The sequence below is a fragment of the Lepidochelys kempii genome, chromosome 24 (genome assembly GCF_965140265.1).
Source record: "Lepidochelys kempii isolate rLepKem1 chromosome 24, rLepKem1.hap2, whole genome shotgun sequence".
NCBI classification, from domain to species: domain Eukaryota; kingdom Metazoa; phylum Chordata; order Testudines; family Cheloniidae; genus Lepidochelys; species Lepidochelys kempii.
Window position 1 is genome coordinate 16,241,852 of NC_133279.1, and position 16,222 is coordinate 16,258,073.

General features: G+C 57.2%; 1 protein-coding gene across 1 annotated transcript; it reads left to right on the forward strand.

Moving 5' to 3' along the window:
- Positions 1-629: 629 nt before the first annotated feature.
- On the forward strand, positions 630-15,400 carry PPP2R1A (protein phosphatase 2 scaffold subunit Aalpha). The gene is made up of 15 exons (XM_073322551.1): positions 630-746; positions 5,749-5,839; positions 6,300-6,400; positions 6,671-6,903; positions 7,285-7,432; positions 7,544-7,699; positions 8,009-8,123; positions 8,675-8,745; positions 9,134-9,268; positions 9,805-9,978; positions 10,399-10,459; positions 12,358-12,512; positions 12,758-12,900; positions 13,211-13,302; positions 13,762-15,400. The coding sequence occupies exons 1-15, from the start codon at positions 669-671 to the stop codon at positions 13,776-13,778; spliced, it is 1,770 nt and encodes a 589-aa protein (XP_073178652.1). The 5' UTR covers positions 630-668; the 3' UTR covers positions 13,779-15,400.
- The last annotated feature ends 822 nt before the right edge of the window (positions 15,401-16,222 follow it).

Genomic DNA, 16,222 nt, shown 5'->3' on the forward strand with positions numbered 1-16,222 from the left:
CAACGTCACGGTTGCTCGGGGCAACGCGGATGCGCTCCGCCCTCAGGGTCCCGCCCGCACCACCAAATTTAGTTGCCCCACACCCCATTCACCGCGAAGGGTCACTGCGGGGCGGGATTTGATGCCTGTCACTCGAGGAAAGCAACAAATAGGCTGGGAGATTTGGCGAGAGGACTGGAGGTCGTAGCCAATAGTCTGAGAGAGGAGGCGGGCTTAAGAGCTTGTATCCAATCGGCTTAAGAAGAAGGCTGGACGGACAGTGACACAGTATCCAATGGGATGGGAGAGAAGGCGGCTCTGGGCATTATTCAGCGAGTTGGATATTAATGAAGGTGGGATCATGTCGGGGAATTAGCCAATGGGGTTCTGGAGGAGACGGGGATAGCGCACCGAGAACCAATGGGTGTAGAAAATGGGCGGGAGGAAGGTGTGGCATTAGCCAATAATAATTCAGATGATTGGTTAAACTCTCAGCCAATGGGATTTCAGTCCAGTTTCGGGTGCCAGCCAATGGTGTGACAGGAAGGGCGAGGCTGGTGCTGAATCAGCCAATGAACTGCGACAGTAGGCGGGACTACAGTCGCCGCCAGCCAATGAGCGCGGAGTCGCCCCTGCAAGGCGGCCGAGGCCACCCCGTGTTTTCCTTAGTGCCGGAGCCGGGAGCTAAAATGGCGGCCGCCGATGGAGATGACTCGCTCTACCCTATCGCGGTGCTGATCGACGAGCTGCGCAACGAGGACGTCCAGGTGCCGGCCGGGGCTGGGGAGGCCGGGCCGCGGCCGGGGGAGGCGGCCGGGCAGGGCTGCGGGGAACCGCACGGCGAGCGGAGACCGGGGTCCGGCGTCCAATCGCAGGCCGCCTCTCATCCCTAAAGCCGCGCTGCGGGCGTGAGAGGAGACGCCTGATTGGATGGGCGCGCCGCCTTGGGCTGAATGGGAGTCTGGGGGCCAATGAGTGTGTGTGTGGGGGAGTCTGATTCCCCCCCCCTCCCGACCCTGTGGGTCAGATGAGAGACGGCCGCTGATTGGCTGAGCGTCTCCCCCATTCATTCCAGTGGGGCCTCTCTTGCCCTGCGTGGAGGCTCGTCTCGTGAGCCCTGGGCCCAGTGAGCCCTGGGCCCTGATTGGCTACGGGGTGCCTGTAGAGCCAATCGTGGGGCTCGGCTCACGTGACCTGGGGTGTGCTGCTGTGGGGGGGGGGTGCCTGACTGGCTGCTTCCCAGGCGTATGCCCCATAGCCAATCACAGGCCGTGGCTGAGGGTAGGGCGGATGGCAGGAGGCTGCTGACTGGCCAGACTCGGGGGGGGGGGGTGTCCTGGGGCGTCAGCAAGCCAGTCACGGAGGCTCTTAACAGAGTCTCCTGCGGGCGATACCCTGGTCTTGCCCTGAGCCCAGCTCCCTGGGGGCCTGGCCAAAGGCGGCTCCCCGGGGTTCCCTTGGGTGGGGGGTGAGGCCTGTGAGCGCCAATCCTTAGGCGCACGCTCCCTCTCTGATTGGCTGGGGGAAGTCTCCGTCGTGGGGAGCGGGGTCCGTGGGAGCCACTCCCTGCCACTGGCCTGGGGTATATCTGCAAGTGACCTCTGGCCGCCCATCCTGGGCGTCCCCTAGGAGATGGTGAAGGTGGCTGGCTGTGGCACGTCCCAGGAGAGCGGGGCTTACCGCAGCCAATCCTAGGGCTTCCTTGACCTGAGTGCCTTGCGGTTGGGCCTTGCTAGACTCTTCCATGACCAATGCTGGCCAAAGCTTGTAAAAACCAATCTCCGGGCTCCCCTCAATGAGCTGTGGCATGCAGGAGGTGGCTGGGAAAGGTGGTGGTGTGGTGGGGGCATGCCCCCCAGGGGACCAATACTGGGATTAGCCTGGGAAGCAGCTGTGTGCTTGGTTGGAAAAGTTCCTGCCATATAACCATGGTATATACGGAGAAAGAGCACAATTCTCTGATCTCTTCCTTTTGTGGGGAGAGGGGGCTTGGGCTTGGTTCAAGGGGTGCCCAGGTAGCTTATGAACTCAGGCTAAGGATGAAGGTGGTGGGGGATGGAGAATATGGGAGCTGAGGTGAGGGGGTTGCCTATGGGGTGAGAAGGGCTGGGGGGGGGGTAATTAGATCAACATATGGCATCTTAGGACCGCCAGGGCGGGCAAACCTTTTGGCCCAAGGGCCACATCTTGGTATGGAAATTGTATGGTGGGCCATGAATGCTCATGAAATTGGGGGTTGGGGTGTAGGAGGGGGTGAGGGCTCCGGCTGGCAGTGTGGGCTCTGGGGTTGGGCCAGAAACAAGGAGTTCAGGGTGTGGTAGGGAGCTCTGGATTGGGGCAGGAGGTTGGGGAGCCAGGGGGCTTGGGTGAGGGCTCCGGCTGGGGATAAGGGGATGGGGGTGCAGAAGGGTGTTCCAGGCTGGGACCAAGGGGTTCGGAGGACGGGAGTGGGATCAAGGATGGGGCAAGGGGTTGGGACATGGGAGAGGATCAGGGGTGCAGGCTCCTGGCGGCGCTTATCTCAAGCAGTTCCCAGAAGCTCTTATGTGGAAGCATGGCCAGGCAGCTCTGCAAACTGTCCTGTTCGCAGGCACTGCTTCTTCAGCTCCCATTGGCCATGGTTCCCGGCCAGTGGGAGCTGCAGAGATGGTGTTTGGGGCAGGGGCAGCATATGGAGCCCATGGCTGCCCCTATGTATAGGAGCCAGAGGGGGGACATGCTGCTACTTCCAGGAACTGTGCAGAGTGGGGCAAGCCCTGGACCCCACTTCCTGGTGGGAGCTTGAGGACCAAATTAAAATGTCTGGAGGGCTGAATGCTGCTCCCGGGCCATAGTTTGCCCACCCCTGCTCTAAGCACAAACCTGTGGGGACATACTAGGGGGTGGGGAGTGTTTTATGACAGGGCCTTTTCTACCTGGCTATCTGTAGGGTGTGGCTCCCAGGGTGGGTATATCAGGAAGAGTAGGATTGCCCAGACAGGATGCCCCAGTGGTGACACAGCGGAAGGGGTGTGGGAGTAGACCTTGCGAGGGGGGGGGGACTCTGGGCTGCATGTGGGGGGGAAGTGTGATCTAGGGGTTAGAGCAGAGGGAGGCCTGAGAGACAGGATTTCTGGGTTCTCTCCCTGGCTCTGGAAGGGGAGCGGGGTCTAGTACATTAGAGGGATTGCCTGGATTAGTCAGAAGGGTGTTAAACTATTAATGAAAGGGGAGGATAAAAAGAGGGATGATACAAGCCCTGAGCACAGAATTGAGATGTTGAGAACAAAATTAATCAGGAACGGAAGGGCGTGAAGAGAAGAAATTCTTGACTTACTTTTACTCCAATGCTAGGCACCTGGGTTACAAACCAAAGGAATTGGAATTACTCGTTTATGAGCATAAGCACAATCAAGGTGGTATTACTGTATCCTGGCAGGATGATTTTTACAACTGGAATGTTAATATCAATGGTCATAAACCAGTGGTTTTCAGCCTGTGGTCCACAGATCCCTGAGGGTCCGCAGACTGTGTTAAGGGGTCTGCGAAAGGTTGTTGTTACCATAGAACAATGGTTTTCAACCTGTGGCCTGTGGTTCCCTGGGGGCCTGCAGACTGTCTTAAGATTTCCAAAGGAGTCCGTACCTCCATTTGAAATTTTTTAGGGGTCCACAAATGAAAAAAGATTGAAAACCCCTGTTATAAACTATTTAGGAAGGATCGAGTGGGCAGGATGGGAGGGGCACCGTCAAAATGGCATCACCTGTTTCTGAGTCACTGGTAACTCCAAAGAAGAAGATCTTGACTGCTTATGGATAAATGTCCTAACAGAGGAAGCACAAGATGCTGTGTTAGTTGGGGTTTACTAGAGACCACACTGAGGAACAGGAGGACAGATCTATAATGTGAAGGGGGAAAAAGTGTGAGATCCTGAGAGGCTTCTGTTTGACTATGCTGGAGCTCTCAGGCTACCAGTCCTAAAACATCCTTGGAATTTGTAAGTGTTAAAGGACAATTTCCTAACTCAAAAAGGGTTGCATCCAATGCGGGGGAATTCGATATTAGCCCTTGTCTTATCAGTAAAGGGGAGCTGATCACAGACCTAAAAACTAATGGTAACTCGGGTGCGAGTGATTATGACTTGATCACATTTATAATGTACAAACAGAATGAAGTCCAGATCAGTGAGAGAGAGATTTTATTTGGTGCTTTAAAAGGGTCAGTTTCACAAAGCCAAAAACAACTGAGCCAAATCAGCTGGGAGGAAGAATTTAATTAGGAAATGTGACTGATAATGGAGCATTGTTTATGATGGATACCTGAGAAGCCCCAATCAAGGGAGAAAGCCATGTTGGTTTAAAAAAAAATGATTTGGTTTAGAAGGAAAGTGAAGGCAGCTACAAAAAATGAAAAAAAAAAAAATAGCAGCAGAAGAAAGGGGAACTGTAGAAAATTGATAAGGGAAGCAAAGGGACACAAGAAAAAATGTGTGTTCAGAAGTATCATCGTTGCCCTTTGATGGTCTCTTGCATGTCATGAATTGGTAGGTTCTCAGTGCTTTTCCCAGCAGGGCAGGGACCAATAGCAAAAGTTGCCCTCAGGAAGGAGGTCTGAGGTTGCTGCCGTCAGAGGTCAAGAGCTGAAATGAATTCCTGTCCCAGCAGCGATGCTCACGTAGCTATAGGGTGGATAGAGTGATGTTTTTTCATTTAAATCAGGTTTTGATTTTGTTTAAATTAGAATATTTTTTTTCAAATAAACTTACTTAAAATGAAATCTGAGTTTTATATGTTTAATATGTTCAGGCCTGAACTTAAGAGTCTCTTAAAACTTTTAAATAAAAAACGCTGAATCTGTGAGTCTGTTGCAAACTTTGGCTGAAAGGCTGCTTTTCTATATAAAGAAAGAATCGGGGGGGAAAAACATCTAACTTTTGAGGTTAAGCTCTGTAAATATGCCTCAGTAGGTCATCTACTGTGTTAAGGACTTGCTCCTGTGGGGGACCGAGGACTTGCACTTCTGTGTGAGAGATTATTTAATACAAATAAATTGTACATGCTGTTTTGTGTGTAATTAAATTCCAGTCGCCGTCCTAATGCAGCTCCACATAAATCACGAGGAAGAAGTGAATTAGCTTCTGAACGAGCCACAGATCAGTCACATTTTCTAACATATTACAAATGTCATTAATAAGTATCTGAAAATACTGTGGTCTAGAATTGCTTAAATCAATGTATATAGTTAAAAGAAAAGGAGGACTTGTGGCACCTTTGAGACTAACCAATTTATTTGAGTTTATTTATGCTCAAATAAATTGGTTAGTCTCAAAGGTGCCACAAGTCCTCCTTTTCTTTTTGCGAATACAGACTAACACGGCTGCTACTCTGAAACCTCTATATAGTTAGTGTCCCCTCCTAAGCAGCAAAAAGATGTACCAAGTCTACGCTGAAGGCTCCATTTAGCTGTAATGGACATGTTTTAATGCTCCCATCAACCAGGGAGAATGTGTCTTTCTTTAGAACATCACTGTAGCCCAAATGGAAAAGTTGATTAAACTTGGTGACTGAAATCAAGGCTTCCCACCTGGCGATTTAAATCACAATTTAAAGCGAGGCAATTGAAATCACCCAGTGGAAAGCCTCCATTGCAAATTGCCTTGCTTTAAATCGCCAAGTGGGAAGCCTCGATTTCAGTGATGATTCAGATCGCTGGGGTCTGACCTAGGTTTTCGTCCAGCATGTCCCCTCCCCCGGTTGCCTGGTTCTCACCCGCTCTCCCCTCTCCACACAGCTACGTCTCAACAGCATCAAGAAACTCTCCACCATTGCCTTGGCCCTCGGTGTGGAGAGGACCCGCAGCGAGCTCCTGCCTTTCCTCACAGGTAACCAGAGGGCTCCAAACTGGCCTCCAGGACTCCTGAGTTCTCTCCCCTTGTCTGGGAGGGCAGTCGGGCTAGAGGGTTAGAGTGGGGGGCTCTGGGAGTCAGGGCTCCTTGGTTCCACCCCCACTTTGATCTTGGGTAAACTACCTCCGATCTCTGTGCTCTTAAATGGTGGATAGCAACAGCCAGCACTGGTGGCGGAGGGCAGGGCTGTTGGTGTGTGTGGGGGCAGGGGCTTTGCAGGACTGGAGTGGGGGCTGTAGGCTTTCCACCCCCCTTCAGGGCAGGAGAGTGCTCTGGAATGCTACTGATGAAACCGTGTCCAGGTGAGTCGGGGAGACTGTGCCCTGTGTTCAGTCAGCTAGCGGCTCTTGATTCAACCTCTGAACTCACATGTCTGGTCTTTCCAAGGCATCAGCCGCCTCTTCCTCTCCCTGCTCACCCGCCACTTCTCTTGCAGACACGATTTACGATGAGGACGAGGTGCTGCTGGCTCTGGCTGAACAGCTGGGGACCTTCACCGCTCTGGTCGGGGGACCTGAATATGTGCACTGCTTACTGGTAGGTCAGACCCCTGCCACCTAGGGCATGGAGCCGCCTCATATGGGCACTGGGGGGGTCAGGACACCTGGGTTCTATCCCCAGCTTTGGGAGGGCAATGGGGTCTAGTGGGCTAGAGAGAGGGGATTGGGAGTCGGGACGCCTGGGTGTTCTCCCTAGCTGTGAGTGGGGTGTTGTGGATGGGGGGGCGGGGGGCTGTACTCCTGGGTTCTCTCCACACCCCAAGCAGGGGTGGAATCAATCCAGCCCCCATCTCACTACCCCTCGCAGCCCCCCCTGGAGAGTCTGGCGACAGTGGAGGAGACAGTGGTGCGAGACAAGGCGGTGGAGTCGCTGCGTGCTATCTCCCACGAGCACTCTCCTTCGGACCTGGAGGGACACTTCGTGCCCCTGGTGAAGCGCCTGGCAGGGGGTGACTGGTTCACCTCCCGCACCTCAGCCTGTGGCCTCTTCAGCGTCTGCTATCCTCGCGTGTCCAGCTCGGTCAAGGCAGAGCTCCGGCAGTGAGTGAAGCCCCTATGGGGCCGATTGCGCAGCTGGGGGAAGACCCTCGCAGGGCTGAATGTGGGGCTGGGTGAGAGCCCCTGGGTCAGTGGGAGCCCCCGTGGGGCTGATCATGCAGCTGGAAGGGACCCTGGGTCAGTGGGACAAGTCCCTGTTATATCTCATAATCCCCTTCATAAATGGGATCAGTCTCCATCTCTCTCTCACTCACACACACTCACTCACTCTCCCCCTTCCACTCCGATTGGAGGCAGTTGAGGTTCACCCTCCTTTGCCTTGTCTGATCCGGGGTGGGATACCAGGCTAGATGAACCCAGAGGGCTGAATCGGGGCGACAAGGAGGAGCTGTTACACGCGTCTCACTCCCCCATCCCCGGCAGGTACTTCCGGAACCTATGCTCCGATGACACCCCCATGGTGAGGCGGGCGGCGGCTTCCAAGCTGGGCGAGTTCGCAAAGGTCCTGGAGCTGGAGCATGTGAAGGGCGAGATTATTCCCATGTTCTCCAACCTGGCCTCCGACGAGCAGGTGAGAGCCGTGCAGGGGAGGGGGCTGGGAGCCAGGACTCCTGGGTTCTCTCCCTGGCTCTGGGAGGGGAGTGGGATCTGGCGTTAACCCATTCCTGCCTCTCTCCCACAGGACTCTGTGCGCTTGCTGGCTGTGGAGGCTTGTGTCAATATCGCTCAGCTCCTGCCCCAGGAGGACCTGGAGTCCTTGGTGATGCCCACGCTACGGCAAGCGGCAGAGGACAAATCATGGCGGGTCCGGTACATGGTGGCTGATAAGTTCACAGAGGTGCGTGCTGCTTCCCTCCTCGCTCCAGTGATCTGTGGTGACCTAATGCTGCATGGACTAGCAGGGGGCTGTGGGTTGGGAGTGAGGGGCACTGGCAGAGCTTTGGGGGTGTGGGGGAGCCCAGGGCAGGGATCGCAGGTCACTGCCGATGGGGATTGAGATCTGTGCATAGTGTTGATGCTTGTCAGTTTCCCCTGTGCTGAAATTGGTGGGCTGTTGATCTGGTGACTCTCCATCTGTCTGGGGCCTGGATCCCTGGAGTGCTCTGACCTATGGACCCCCTGCTGACCCACTGCCCTCCCCCCACAGCTCCAGAAAGCCGTTGGGCCTGAAATCACCAAGACCGACCTGGTGCCGGCTTTCCAGAACCTTATGAAGGACTGCGAGGCCGAGGTGCGGGCTGCTGCCTCCCACAAGGTCAAAGGTCAGCCTTGGTGCCCCCTCTGTCCATGTGAGAGGTTGGGATCACCCTCTGGAAGGACCAGAACAATCTCTACAGCCCGAGGGGATTGTTGGGGGGAGGAATCTTTGGGTGGGAGGCTGGATGGGGGTTGTGGGTGAGGCTGAGTGTGTGGGATATAGTCTACCCCCAGGGACTGGCTGGGAACCCCATGGCCAAAGCCCTGGGTAATTGGCTGGAGCTGGGATGGTCATGCTGGTCTTATGAACTGGATAGACAGGAGGGGGTGATCCTGCCCTTCTGGGTGGGGCGGTGTTGATCTCAGCTGATCCTGGCCCCTTGGCCAGAGTCTTAAGGGGAGGGGAATGGATGGTGGGTATGATCCTGGCTCTTTTCCCTGTTGGGGGGAGATTTGAGAGGGAACAAATAGACTTGGGGAGAGAGAAAATGGTGTGTGGGCGGGGGTCAGGTTGCTTGCTGCATGTCTGAACTCTGGTCCCCTGTGCTGGGCTCCTGAAGCAGCTGGCTCCACCCCTTGTTAACCCCTCACCCCATTCACCATCTGCCCTCCCCAGAGTTCTGTGAGAACCTGTCAGCTGACTGCCGCGAGAACGTCATCATGACCCAGATACTGCCCTGCATCAAGGTAAGGGGCGGGGCTCAGCCGATCCCCTTGCTGCTGGCATCCCCCCCTGCAGGGGGAGGGTGGATGGGTAGCAGGGGAATGTAGGGGGAAGCATGGTGTGAGGGGAGGAGGGTGTGAGAATGGGGGGCACAGGATGCGGTAGAAGGGCAGGGGAGCATGGGGGGAGGGATGTAGAAGGGGGTAGGGGCATAAGGGGATGTGGGGGTCGGGGTGCCACCAAGGACAGGAGTGTGAAGGGGTGGTGGTGGGGTAGGGGGCTTTGGGGGTGGAGGAGGCATGGGAGGTTTAAGGGGGGTACTTGGGGTTGTGGGGGGCAGCCCCAGCAGCTCAGTGCCATGAGGCTGGCGGCGGCCTGTCTGCATTAACCCTCCCTTCTCCCCCCGAGCAGGAGCTGGTGTCGGACGCCAATCAGCACGTCAAGTCAGCGCTGGCCTCCGTCATCATGGGGCTCTCACCCATCCTGGGCAAGGACAACACCATCGAGCACCTGCTGCCGCTCTTCCTGGCCCAGCTCAAGGATGAGGTGAGCGCCCCGCCCCAGAGGTGGCTGCATCTCGGGGCTGCTGTGCTGTGCTCCTGTCTCATTGGTAGTCATTTTTCCCTTTGGGAAGAGATCTCAGTGGGATTTAGTGGTTAGAGCAAGGGGAGCTGGGAGCCAGGACTCCTGGGTTGAATTTCTGGCTCTGGGAGGGGAGTGGGGCCTATTTGTGTGTGTGTGGGGGGGAGAGAGCCCAGGACTCCTGGGTTCTGGCTCTGGGGCGGGGGGAGGGATAGCTCAGTGGTTTGAGCATTGGACTGCTAAACCCAGGGTTGTGAGTTCAATCCTTGAGGGGGCCATTTAGGGATCTGGGGCAAAAATTGGGGATTGGTCCTGCTTTGAGCAGGGGATTGGGCTAGGTGACCTCCTAAGGTCCCTTCCAACCTTGATAGTCTGAGTCTGAGAGCCCAGGACTCCTGGGTTCTGGCCCTGGGAGGGGAGTGGGTCCTAGTGGTTACAGCATGGGGGAGCTTCCATCTTGTGTGGAAAGCCTTTGCTCTGAGCTCTGTTCCTCCCTCCAGTGCCCTGAGGTTCGGCTCAACATCATCTCGAACCTGGATTGTGTCAATGAGGTGATCGGCATCCGGCAGCTCTCGCAGTCACTGCTGCCGGCCATCGTGGAGCTGGCCGAGGATGCCAAATGGCGTGTCAGGCTGGCCATCATCGAGTACATGCCCCTGCTGGCCGGGCAGCTGGTAAGGAGGCTGTGGGGAGCATGGGGGCTTTGGGATGAAAGGCCTGGAAGGGTCAGGCCCGGCTGGTGGTGTCCTGTCTCTTGCTAAGCAGGGAAATGCTTGGTCAGGATATGGATGAGAGGGTCCAAGCTTCCCGCTTGGTCAGGGCTGGCCCCGGTGCCCCAGCGTAGCGCCTGGGTGCCTCGTGCAGCATGGTGCCGGGTGGGGGCTCTCCCCTGAAGTCAGGGCTGGCTCCAGTGCCCTAGGGGGCGCAAGTCATCAGTCCTGGGGTTGCTGGGAGCCAGGACTCCTGGGTTCTCTCCACCAGCAGCACCTCATCTATGAAGTCAGAACAGTGCCTGTTTTCCAGGGGCCCCATCTCTCCCACAAGGTCCTGGGTCTGGCCTGGAGTTCCGGGACTAACAGTCTCTTCCTTTCCAGGGGGTGGAGTTCTTTGACGAGAAGCTGAATTCCCTGTGCATGGCTTGGCTGGTGGATCATGGTGAGTGTCGCTCAGGGGAGCCGGCCCTCAGGGCTGCCCCATGGCCAGTGCTGGCTCCAGGGCCCTTGGTTTGAGTGGGAACTTAACTGCTGCGGGGTGGAGCCCCACGACTCGGACCGAGCTATGGTGCATCATGGGAGATGGCCTCTAAGGTCATAGGAGGTGAAGGCTGGTCTTGAGGTTCACGCAGAGGGCTGGGTGCCAGGACTCCTGGGCTCTGTTCCTGGCTGTGCCACACACTGGGTGTAACCTCCAGCAGGTCGTGGATGTGCTTAGAAATCGGGGCTCTGACTCCTTCCTTTGTTCGTGTAGACTGCGCTCTTCGGGGCCAGAGCTGTCTCTGGCTGTGTCTGAGCAGCGCCTGCATCCTACTCTAATACAAACAAATTAACCTTCACTGATTGAGTAATTGCCCTTTGATCTATTGACTTATAAGGGCTCCCAGATCCTCTGCTTGGGCTTTTATAGCCCCATTCACTTGGTCCTAGCTGTCACAGCCATGTGACACTGACAAGATCTAGGTCACTTTCCCCCGGGGAAATCCAATTAACAAGAGTCTGGTCAGTTTCAGGACAGCTTTGCAGTTGACTAGGCTCTTCAGCTGTGTGTCTCAGCTCAATGCTATGGGGTGAGCAAGACCTACTCAGTTTCACTTGGCCACTGCTCTGGAAGGGGATGAGGGGCCTCCGCAGTGGGAAACCACTCCTGAAAGGGGTTATGTGGTGGGAGGTGAGAATTCCCCTCAGCTGCAGGGCAGGGGGTGGGAAAGAGGGCTGGAGATGTAGCATCCTAGGACTTTGCCTCTTGTACCCTACACTTCCCTTCCCCCCCCCCCCCCCTCCAGTGGTGGTTTCCAGTCCTGGCTGGGGTCTTCTCCCAACTCCGTCTCCGGGGAGTTGGTGGCTCAGGTCTCCACCTGTCACTTCACTCCCCTTCTGGGATGGCAAAAGGTCCTGCTTAAAGCCCAACACAAGTGCCCAGATTAATAGTTCAGCCCCTCTCGGGCTCTGCTGAAATCCTCTGCTGCATTACCTGGCCCAGCGTGTCTCGCCCTGAGTCTTCCCCAGTAGCGTTCGCCCGCTGCTGCTTTTCACCAACGACTCCTGCAGTTCATCTCTTCCTGGTCCGGGTGGGCCTTGTCTCAGGGCTTCTCCCCCTCCCTCCCGCCCCCCGAGCCTGCTCCGCTTCCTGGGGGTGGCTGAGCCTCGCTTCCTCAGGCTCTTCTCAGAGGGGAACCACCTTGTCCCCACCAGATAAATTCATGTGAGAAGTAAGGCCCAGATCCAGAGTGGAGGCCTCTCTGGAAGATGCTCTTCGCCAAACACAAGTCGTGCGGCTCAACCCAGGGGGAGCTGGGGGAAGTGGAGTGGTCTGCGCTATGTGCAGATGACACCGGATGATCTAATTGGGCCCTTCTGGACTTCGATCATGCAAAAATCCCAGCTCTTGTTTAAAATGAATGGCCAATTCTTAGCCCTCTTGGCCGTGGGAAACTCTGAGCTCTGGGGCTTTCTCATAGTGTCTGATGGGGATAATTATGGACAATCGGCAGCTCTTGCACAGCAGGGAAAGCTGAAGCGGAAGGTGCCTGTGTTTTAAATGAGAATTCCCGAAAGCAACAAGAGATCCTCGACACGTACTGTGTTTTCCTCCCAATGTTTTGCGGGGCTGCTGACAAGCACTACTGAAAACGGGGACTAAACGGGGCACCTGGTGAATGTGGGCTGGTGCCGGAATTGTAACCCCTGAAGACTCAAAATCCAGAGGGTGACTCCTCCTAGCCCGGGTCTCCGGGTGGAGGGATCGGGGTTAGCATGCCGGTGTCGATAGCCAGCTGCCAGGATTGGCGCAGAGCCCCAGCCCCCCCCCCGGTGACGTGTTTTCCCCTCCCTTCCCAGTTTACGCCATCCGGGAGGCAGCCACCAGCAACCTGAAGAAACTGGTGGAAAAGTTCGGCAAAGACTGGGCCCATGCCACCATCATCCCCAAAGTGCTGGCCATGTCTAATGACCCCAACTACCTTCACCGCATGACCACGCTCTTCTGCATCAATGTGAGTGCCTCTCTGGGGGCAGGGGGAGCCCAGACACCTGGGGTGGGGCGGGCTAGGGGTTAGAGCAGGGGGGCTGGGAACCAGGACTCCTGGGTTCTCTCCCCAGCTCTGGGAGGGAAGTGGGGTCTAGGGGTTAGCGCAGGGAGACTGGGAGCCAGGACTCTCCTGGGTTCTGCTGGTTTGCGCGACGGGCACCGATTCAGTGCTGGTGTAACGCGCTCCTCTCTCCCTCCCCACCCCCCCAGGTGCTTTCGGAGGTGTGCGGACAGGAGATCACCACCAAACACATGTTGCCCACTGTACTGCGCATGGCGGGCGATGCTGTGGCCAACGTCCGCTTCAACGTGGCCAAGTCCCTGCAGAAAATAGGACCAATCCTGGACAACAGGTACAGCCAAGGGGCCGGGCCGGGGGCTGTGGCACTGGGCAGGGTTGGATGGGGTTGGGGAGGGGAGGTTGGAATCTGCTAGGGGAGTGGGGATGGGGGAGGGTACAGGGCAGGGCGGTACTGAGGCAGGGCTGGGGGGCACCAGGAGGAGGGGCAGAGGGAGGTGGGACTCTCAGCCGCCATTCACCTCCACCCAAGTAGCTGTGATGGGAAGGGGGGGTGGGTTTCCCCTGGGCCAGGGTTCCGGTCTGCTCTGCCCCCCATGTCTCTTGCTCTGCGGGTCCCTCTAACTGCCCCCTGCACCCCACAGCACCCTGCAGAACGAGGTGAAGCCGGTGCTGGAGAAGCTCACGCAGGACCAGGATGTTGACGTCAAATACTTCGCACAGGAGGCCCTGACCGGTATGGGGTGCGGTTGGGACCGGGCTGCAGGCTCAGCCCCTGGGGGCCTCCCCGCTGTAGGGAGCAATCCAGCCTTGTGGGGCCCTGTGTGGTGTTGGGGTGGTGGGTGCTAGGCGAGGTCTGTAGTGATTACCTCCCATCACCAATCCCCCACCTGCTGGGAGCATGGGGTTTGGGGGTGTCTTTGTCGAAGGCCCCTTCTCTGCCCCCGTGTCATATCAGGGCCCGCATTATATGATTAGGGCTGTGTTGGGGTGGGGCTTCTGGGTTCCCCCTCTCTGCCCCAAGTCGGGGGGTGCTTTGGGGATACCCCATCTGGCTTCTGGGATTCTCCAGTGTGTGGGGATGGGTCTTCAGGGAGAACCAACCCCCCACACTCACATCCAGAAGGTGGGGGAGGGTCTCTGGGGCTGAGAGCCATGGCCCTGTGATCTGACCCCCTCTCTCTCCTCCCCACAGTGCTGGCGCTGGCCTGACCCAGAGGATGTGCCCTGTCGTCTCCCTGACCTCCAGCCGCCGTCGGACCCTCGTTCCCTGGCCCCTCCCCAAGCCTCTGTGCATGTGTATGAACCCCTGTTGGATGGGGGTGCCCGCCGGCCCAATACAGGACCCCCCCCATTCCGATCAGCCCCTTCCCCCTCCGACAGTTCATCTCCCATCTGGACACTCACCGGGGCGCAGCACTCGGCCCCCCAGTATTCCACCCCCCCACTCAAACACTGCAGCTTGGGGGGCAGCTCATTGCTCCCGGAGTCCCCCATCCCTGTGCTGCCTACCCCTCTGGACGGCTCGTCGCATCCCTCCTCAGCAGCTTCGCCCCCCCCAATCCCTACCCACCGCCGGACGGGCGCAGGAGGAGATCGGGGTGGGGGGGGAAGGGGCGGCACTGATTTCAGCTGGTCTTAGGAAAGGCTCTGTCCCTCGCTGGCCCCGGGCTGTTCTGTACCACGTCCCCGCTCTCCTCCTTCTCTTCCTTCATCCGTCTGCTTTTCTCACTCCTCTCTGCTGAAATCTGCCTCCTTCTCCTCTTCCCCTGCAGCATTAAACTCCCCCCAGACTCAGCATTGCCATCCTAGGCCCTCGTCTCTCCTAAGAGCCCCCCCCCGTAGCTCCCCAAAATCAAAACTCATCCCAATGCCCCCCCGGGGGGGGGGCAAGTTTTAAGCAGAGAAGAGACCAAATCTCCCCCTGGTAACAGGGTTTCTTTAATGTGAATTTCGGCGCTGGTCAGTTTCATGCTGGGCTGGAGGGGTCTCTCTTGTCAGTTTCACCTTTGGGCTCTGGGCAGGTTCATGGTGGCAGGCGCCTGCCTGATGCCAGCCTCAGGGAGGCTGCAAATGCTTCTCAGCCATGGGGCAAAGGGCTTTCAGATCCAAACGCTGGAGCCTGGAACCCCCCGGGGCGATCTCTCCAGGGTGTGAGACGCTGATTAGAACATGGGGGGGCCCCTTGTGGCAGCGGGTCAGCTGACCTTCTCAAATCCTCTCTGCCAATCAACCCACACAAGGGTCTGAGCCCCCTTCCCTAGTCCCCACGGGGAGCTGGGATTTTACAGGCAATGCTTGGGGTGTGGGGTCATGACCTTGAGCTGGGTCATGGGGGTAAAATCTGCTCAGAGTTCACCCCACAGCCTCTCAGCTGTGGTAAGGAAAAGCCCCCACCCTTCAGGTGCTGCTGACTGGGCAGGAATTGGATCAGGATTTCCTCTGGGTTCTAGCCCCATGGCTGTCAATCCTGCTGCGGGCCCCTGCTTTCGGTTCTCTGGGGTTGTGCCCCTCACCTGGAAGGAGCGGGGCATCACTGAGGCCATCCCCATTAGATGGCTCTAAGTCAAGGGGCATTTAACCACTCAGTCCTGCCCTTACCATGCAAACGCCTGTGCCCCAGCGTGACCCTTCCCTTCGCTGCTGCCCTGGTGTCATGCACTGAGCAAATACAGGGTGATCCCTAACCCCCCGCACCCTTTAACACAAGCCCCCCCCGTCCCCCTCCTCCTCCACACTGTTAGTGAAATGTCACTTTAAAGCCAATGTGTTTCTTTGTGAAAACTTGTTTTTATTTTTTTTCTTCTCCATGGTTAATAAAATGCTCGACCGTTCCTGCGTGACTGTGGTGTGGACAGAACTGAGCGGTTCTTGGGGGCGGAGTGGAGGGTGGAACAAAAGGATCTTAGTGCTGAAGCAACTTTGGGTGCCGGTGGGGTGCAGGGGCTGTTTATACAGCGATCCCTCACCTCCTGCTGCGATGCAGCCACCTCTGGGGTGGGGTAGCTGTTTATCCAGCTCCAGCGCAAGGCAGCTGCAGTGGCTGAGACCTTCCGTAATGGAAAATCCCGTGTCCCCATGAAACCCCCCGGGGGGACATGTGGGCGGTGGAAGGGATTTGGGCTGGGGCTGGCAAGTCAAGGGCCGCAGGCCAAGCACCGAGGGGGTTTGTGACCCTTTCCCTGGAATTTCAGTCTCCTTCCAGACAAGCGCTGCAGTAGCCGGGCATCCTAGGGGCATCCTTGCCCTCTGAGCCATCCAATCCCCTGGCCTGGGGCTGTGCCCCCTATAGGGGAAAGGGCCTATGTGCTGTTCCCTGTCCCCCATAACCAGTCAGTCCCCCAGCCTGGCCTTGGGTCTGCCTGTTCCCTGCCCCCCTGAGCCAGCCAGGCCCCCAGCCTGGGGCTGTGCCCCTTAGAGGGGAAAGGCCCCTCCACAATCACCTGGAGATCAGCCTGTCCGGGTTAACAAATCCCTTCCTTCTCTCCCTGTAAGTACTGTGACTGTTGGGGGCAGAGATGGGTCTGTCACCCCTTGTGGGGCTCTTCGTACCCCCCAGCGGAGGCCGGCCCCTCCAGGAGAGCTGGCTGAGGTTTTCCAAAGGGCAGAGCCTGTGTCAGAAAACGTGGCTCGATTGAAATCGACAAGCTGGGGAA

Coding starts and splice junctions, on each gene's coding strand:
- PPP2R1A (XM_073322551.1), top strand. CDS start 669: ATGGCGGCCGCCGATGGAGATGACTCGCTCTACCCTATCGCGGTGCTG. Junction 7,433..7,543: donor ACCTGGCCTCCGACGAGCAG/GTGAGAGCCGTG, acceptor TCTCTCCCACAG/GACTCTGTGCGCTTGCTGGC. Junction 12,513..12,757: donor CCACGCTCTTCTGCATCAAT/GTGAGTGCCTCT, acceptor CCACCCCCCCAG/GTGCTTTCGGAGGTGTGCGG.